Source organism: Asparagus officinalis, chromosome 1, assembly GCF_001876935.1.
Source record: "Asparagus officinalis chromosome 1, Aspof.V1, whole genome shotgun sequence".
Taxonomy (NCBI): domain Eukaryota; kingdom Viridiplantae; phylum Streptophyta; class Magnoliopsida; order Asparagales; family Asparagaceae; genus Asparagus; species Asparagus officinalis.
Window position 1 is genome coordinate 10,379,582 of NC_033794.1, and position 7,561 is coordinate 10,387,142.

General features: G+C 36.3%; 1 protein-coding gene across 2 annotated transcripts; it reads right to left on the bottom strand.

Moving 5' to 3' along the window:
* LOC109849347 (protein FAM32A-like) lies at window positions 1-4,565 on the bottom strand. Of its 2 annotated transcripts, none has more exons than XM_020419178.1 (3): window positions 4,300-4,565; window positions 475-629; window positions 1-357 (listed from the first exon to the last, which is right to left on the bottom strand). In XM_020419178.1, the coding sequence occupies exons 2-3, from the start codon at window positions 623-625 to the stop codon at window positions 146-148; spliced, it is 363 nt and encodes a 120-aa protein (XP_020274767.1). In that variant the 5' UTR covers window positions 626-629; window positions 4,300-4,565; the 3' UTR covers window positions 1-145. The 2 variants fall into 2 exon arrangements, with proteins under 2 accessions (XP_020274767.1, XP_020274761.1); XM_020419172.1 differs by having other exon boundaries at window positions 1-369.

The following is a 7,561-nucleotide window of genomic DNA, read 5'->3' on the forward strand; positions in this document are numbered from 1 at the left end:
TGACAAACACGGATCGTCCCATCACTTTGCCCAAAATTTAGAGAATTAAACGCGTGATAAACTACACAAACTTGATTTGTTCCTTCTGAAAGGCGCAGATTATAGCACAGTTTCTTCGCGCAGATGAAACCAACTTTGTTTCTTGTTAACCAGGGCCAACTTTAGGGATGTCATAGTGCTCGGTGAGGTTGGCTAAGTACTGGTTGAACTCCTGAATCCGATCACGGTGAGATTTGCTCGCCATCTTTGCTAGCCTTCGCATCTCTATCTTCTCCCTCTGCTCCATATAGCGCCTCTCAGCTGGGGTTAGATGATGATAAGACGGTCGATGCCCTTCATCTCCCAATTTGTCAGATTCTATAATGTCCCCCGAAGAGTAACATGATATAACGTTAGTAATCAAACTAAGGAGTAACTGCATATATAAATGAGGCCTTAGTTCAGTATTAGTTCAGCAAAGTTGAATGTGCTAACCTTCTTGAAGCTCGTTTCTTAAAGTTTCTGAGTTGTTCTCGTAATGATACTTGTTTTTCTTCTTCTTCTTCTTTACTCCACCAGCTTTTACATTCAAAGGCTTCCCTTTCAACTTCAGCTTCCCACCAACAACATTCTCAAACGCAGACATTTACCTAAGTAGAAATAAGTAAGTAATTTTTTATCCGAATAGGGAAAAGCATATATGTGAACATATTGTCCAATTCTGTATAAAGCATAATAAGATTCTTAAATAGGATTTATGTTACCTAGGTGCTTCTATCGGAAGCTATACCCTTACCCGACAAGTACCCGTATCATAGTGAACATGTACCTGTACTCATACTGAGACTTCATTGGACACTTCTTGAATATAAGCATACAATTACTTAGGTGTAAAACAAATTATACAGTACATGTTTGAATTTAAAGCACTCCTCATACACTTCTTGAACATATATCAAAATTATTAACTTTAATACACACACACTTTTACGTATGTATACGCGTCAGTTCCGGTACCCTACCTTCTACAAAATTTCCCCGTACCGTATCCAAACCCCTATACCCGTGCAACTTAGGATGAATACATGTTCCATTCCATGTTTATCTTTCTGAATACTGCATCACATGATTCACAAGACGATAAAAAAAACTATAGATCTCACCTACAAGCATACATCCGAGTACATCTAAAGGGGTACATGCTGATTTTGATTCCTGGAGTTTTTTTTCCCAAGTCATTTATTATTTATCTCTCTCTCATTTTGTACTCAGCAGAAACAACCTTCAAACCCCTTCAGTTCTCATTCACGTGTACATCATAACATATTCATCCATGCTACGCTCATCGTTCACAAATTTATTTCTTAATTGCGCAGCATTCAGATTCGCACATAGCTGTAGGGATTTTTAGACTCGTAAAAACCCCCCAAAAAACCACCAAACGCAGCAAATAAAATCACACAAGATTTAACGTGGAAAACCCTCAACAGGGAAAAATCACGGGATCAAAATCAATCCACTATCACCTCCAAATTACAATCTTTTGCACGGATAAACACTGCCAAACCCTCTCTCTCTACACTTCTTTTTCTTCTCTTTTTTTCTCTAACAATAGAAGGATATCTATAGAGAAACCAAAACCCTATCTCTGGTCTAACTTCCTAATTAGAATAAGATTTAAACCCCCAATCATGATGGAACCCAAACTCCTAATCATGATAGATCTCTAACCTTATCTAATTCTCATGAAGTTATACAAAGAATTAAAAACTCTATCCCAACTTGGAGTTTGAGTAGATACCCAACATATCCTCCCTCGACGAAAAATCTTCAAGTGTCTCAACGACTTCAGAAAAACTCACTCTCTTTTTCTTGTTCTTCACCTCTCCCTTGTGGACAAGAGTCTGAGAAGAGTAATATGCACCATTAACGGATCGCCCATCTAAATAGCAAATATGATTGCTATTCTTCCTCCCTCGTAAAATCAAATCACCATCTCTATACACATTGCACCACTCTCCTTCACCCACATACTTGTACCAACGTGATGCCATCTCACCTAGCGAAATTAAATTAGCACCACATGTTCGCACATATCTCACATGATGAAGAATTCCGACCTTCCCAGTATAAAGCTTGAGGCGAGCACTTCCAACACCTTCAACCTTCATCTTCTCGTTGTTTCCAACAATCATGTCGTCAAATTCTTCATCTATTTTCAATGTGTTAAAATAATTTTTGTTGTTGCAAACGTGCATAGAGGCTGCAGAATCTAACACCCAAGTGTTACTCGCATCAGTACTTGTACTCTACATCAATAAAACCACATCTTCATCACACACAACCACTGAGGAGTCCGTCTTCTTCACATTTTCTTGAAGCTTCATCTGTCTAATACTCTTCAAATCATCACGCATCTGAGAACATCTGAACTGAATGTGACCATTCTCTCCGTAATAATAGCACTCCTTTTCGTTGTCGTCTCGGACCCGAGATTTTGACCTTCCTCGATAACTGTCACATCTTCCTATACTCCTCCCTCGATTAGAACCTTTAAAAGCTAGTGCACTCTCACCACCATTAGATGCGCTCTTCTTTCCCATCATTCTTTCATTCTCACGTAGGAGTGCTGTCACATCGTCGAACTTCAAAGTCTGCTTCTCTGCAATTATCGCCTGAACTAACGGCTTGTACGGCTTCGGCAAGGAAAACAATAGGAGTAGTGTCTGCTCTTCTTCTTTAATCTTCTCATCAATATTCATAAGTTGGTAAACTAGCTGATTAAAGACATTGATGTGGTCTTGAATTACAGTATCTTCTTCCATCTTCAACAACTAAAGCTCCATCATCAAACACAATCGGTTGGTCATCGACTTCGACGCATAAATCCCCTCGAGCCTTTTCCACAGCCCCCTTGGTGTGGTCTCTTGCATAACATTGTACTTGATCTCGGAGGCGAGTGCCAAACGAATTGTGCTAACCGTCCTCTTTTACATGGAACTCCATTCAACATCCTTCAATCCTTCTGGTTTCTTCTCCTCCAAAGTTTGATCAACACCCTACTGCACAAGAATATCTTGAACCGTGTACTGTCATACTACAAAATTTATCTTGTCATTGAATAGCGGAATATCAAGCTTCGGACCCGAAGGAGTCATCATCCTCTAACCACGATCAAAATTCAAATCAGTCCCTATAGAGATTGAATTTGATAAAACCGACGTCAAAAACGAACTCAGCACGTCGAAAAACCCTAGGAACGACTCCTGGATCATCGAAATCCGCCTTCAAATTCTCGATCAAAAGACAAATCAACCTCAACCGTCGGATCTATTGTCGCTACAGTATCACCACTACAGTACCGTAAACAGTATGTCATCGTGAACAATTCCTCTGCTACAGTACCCTCGGTGAACAGTGTTGTTGCTACAGTTCGTTGCCACCAATGTTGTTGCAAATCTCGAATCTCCACGAACCGTCGAACCACGCTCTGATACCACTTGTAAGGGATTTTTAGATCTCGTAAAAACCCCTAAAAAACCATCAAACGTAGCAAATAAAATCACACAAGATTTAACGTGAAAAACCTTCAACAGGAAAAAACTACGGGATCAAAATCAATCCACTATCACCTCCAAATTACAATCTTTTGCACGGATAAAGACTGTCAAACCCCCTCTCTCTCTACACTTCTTTTTCTTCTCTTTTTTTTTCTCTAACATTAGAAGGATATATATAGAGAAACCAAAACATTATCTCTAGTCTAACTTCCTAATTAGAATAAGATTCAAACTCCCAATCATGATAGAACACAAACTCCTAATCATGATAGATCTCTAACCTTATCTAATTCTCATGAAGTTATACAAAGAATTAAAAATTTTATCTCAACTTAGAGTTTGAGTAGATACCCAACAATAGCGGCCATCCTATAGATTTTCTGTTCAATTTCACAGGTACTGTACGATCGCATCAAACTATAGAAAAGCTGACCCATTTTAACCATAATTAAACAAAAAGGGATAAAAAACTGTATAAAGAAATATATAAAACATAAAATCTACAGAAAAAAGGGGAAGCTAAATATCTAAGACCAAATGCGATCGAGTTTCACGTCTCTAAAAATTATTAATAACCCGAAAACTCCAAATCTAAGTTATCCCACGTTTCAACCGTTTGAACTAAGCTTATATCTTCTAAAAAAAATACCAGAAACGATTCATCTAAGGAATCTCAAGTATCCAATCTCCAAACATGAGAACATCTTAAAAAAGATTACAGTTTTGAGAAGTAAGACTGAAATTTTTCAAAAAAAAAAACCTTTGATGTGATTTCCCGACGGCGCAAATGACTTCGTCGGCGTTGTCGAGATGAGGATGGATCGATCGAGGGGCAGGGGTTTCGATGAATTTGAGGCGGAGAGGGAGAAAGATTGGGCAACATGAAAAGATACCTCCGAGATCGCGGGGTACCAATTTCTCAGTTTCTGGATCCATTATAAATTTTAACAGAACAATCTCGAAGCCGAGATCAAATATCTGTTCGTGGTAGAGCGAGACGGAACCTTCTCGAGAACGAGGCGTAATTTATCTGCGGAGGATCTCTGATACAAAATAATTTTAATGGTTTTAGATATTAGTCCCTTACGTTATAGTTATTTTGATACTAGTCCCTCATGTCTTCGTATTTTGATAAAATTGCCTTAATATGCTGTTATTAATCCTAGTGAGTTGGATGTTAAAGTGGCTGGGGAATATTCCATTTTATTTAACTTTTTTTTGCTATTTTTAGTCATTTCTCAAATAATTCGGCAGAGAGAGCTAAAATACACGATCACATGAACTATAACTCATGATTTCTGGACATTTTTATTCGGGCTAAATACCCATATTGGTATTTTAGTTCAACCTCATTTGTCAAGAAGGTATTTTAAATAAAAAAATCGCCATATTGGTATTTTAGTTCAACCTCATTTGTCAAGAAGGTATTTTAAATAAAAAAATCGGCGTTAAGGTATTTTAATTGATTAAAAATTTGTCAAGAAGGTATTTTAAATAAAAAAATCGGCGTTAAGGTATTTTAATTGATTAAAATTACCAATAAGGTCTTTTTTCTCGTCGGCGACCACTTTTCCGGCGACAACTCGTCACGTGCGTGACACGTGATGACTTAATCTGTATAAATACCCATATTGGTATTTTAATTCAACTCAATTTGCCAAGAAGGTATTTTAAATAAAAAATCGGCGTTAAGACATTTTAATTGATTAAAATTACCAATTAGGTCTTTTTGCTTGTCGGCGACCACTTTTCCGGCAAGAACTAGTCAAGTGCATTTTAATTCAACCGGTTTTCTGATGTGGTAGTGGCAGGAAGAATAAGAGTCGATGCATTTTAAAATCCCCCATTTCTAAAATTGGTAAAAAAATTAGCGAAAAATTCGGTGGAGAAATTACCGTATAAATAGAACCTCTTTCTCTTGCATCGATCCATGGCCGCGCCGGCGGCAATCTAGTCTGCAGTGAATCTTCGTCTTCTCACTTTCTTCTCTCAAATTCCCATGGCGTTTTCTTCTAGAAGTTCCTAGAATCGGGGGTTTTGGCTGCTTCTGTTAGCGGTAAAGGTAAGATAATTGAGTTGGATCTGAGATTTGGAGTGAATGCGTGGAAGTTTGATCTTTGTTTTGGAATTTTTAGGGTTCAGGTTGGTTCGTTTTGGACTTAAATTATGATTAAGCCACATCAGCAGCTAAAACCGAGCCACATCAGCAAACCGAGCCACATCATCAGCTAAAACACAGATTAAGTCATCACATGCCACACACGTGACGAGTTCTCACCGGAAAAGTGGTCGCCGACGAGAAAAAAGACCTAATTGGTAATTTTAATCAATTAAAATGCTTTAATGCCGATTTTTTATTTAAAATACCTTCTTGGCAAATGGGGTTAAATTAAAATACCAATATGGGTATTTATACAGATTAAGTCATCACGTGCCACGCACGTGACGAGTTCTCGCCGGAAAAGTGATCGCCGACGAGAAAAAAGGACCTAATTGGTAATTTTAATCAATTAAAATGCCTTAACGCTGATTTTTTTATTTAAAATACCTTCTTGGCAAATGGAGTTGAATTATAATACCAATATGAGTATTTAGCCTTTTTATTCGTTTTGACCTGTTGGCAAATAATCTCGTGGAGGCTAAAAATCATGATATTGTGATCTATAACCTACGATTTTATGACCATTTTTGTCACTTCAAATTGTTAGCAAACAATTTTATAGAGGTCATAATTCATGATATCATGAGCTATAACCCACGATTTTTGGTCATTCTTAGTTATCTCGACCCGTTGGCAAATGATTTCGCGCAAGCCAGATTTCACGATTTCGTGAGCTATAACTCATATTTTTTTGCTATTCTCAGTTGTTTCGATTGCTAGCAACTAATTTTATGGATGCTAAAATTAACAATTTCGTAAGTTATAGCCTATGTTTTAAAGTCGTTTTTAGTTATTTCGATCAATTGGCAAATAGTTTTGCGGATGTCAAAATTCATGATATCGTGAGTTATAACCTACATTTTTTTGGCCATTTTAGTCATTTTGAATAGTTAGCAAATAATTTCACCGAAGCCAAAATTTTCAAATTTGTGAGGTATAACACATGATTTCTGGTCATTTTTAGTTGATTTGACCCATTAAAAAATAATTTTGTGCATATCAAAATTTAAAATTTTGTGAGTTATAATCCATGATTTTTATTATTTTTTAGTCATTAGGACCAGTTGACAAAGAATTTTACAAAGCCAAAATTCATGATTCATGAACTATAACCCACGATTTTTTGGTAATTTTTAGTCCTTTCAACCTGTTGGCAAATAATATCATGAAATACATGATTTCATGAGCTATAAACCACGACTTTTAGCCATTTTTAGTTGTTTCGATCTGTTGGAAAATAATTCCATTGAGGACAAAAATCACAATTTTGTGAGCTATAATCCACAAATTTTTGTAATTTTTAGTTATTTCATCTGCTAGCAACTAATTTTAGAAGACTAAAATTCACGATTTCATGAGATATAGTCTATGTTTTTTTAGCTATTTTTAATTGTTTTGACCTATTAGCAAATAATTTTTAGAAGGCCAAACTTCATGATTTCATGAGTTTAAGCTCGGATTTGTTTGGCATATTTAGTCATTTGGACTAATTGACCAATAATTATGCGGAAGATAAAATTCATGAAACCCATGATTTTTCACAATTTTAAATCGCTTCGATGTGTTGACAAATAATTTCGTAGATGATTTTTAGGCATTTTTAGTCATTTTGATTAATTAGAAATATTTCTACAGAGGATAAATATCACAAATTTCTTGAGCACCTATGATTTTGCAGCAATTTTTATTCATTTGGGCCCATTAGCAAATAACTTATTCAGGATTTCCTGAGCTATAACTCATAATTTTTAGCCGTTTTTAGTTGTTTCGACACGTTAGCAAATATTTTCGTTGATATAATTTACTATATTGTGAGTTATCCATGATTTTTGATCATTTCTAGTCACTTTGACCCATTGGC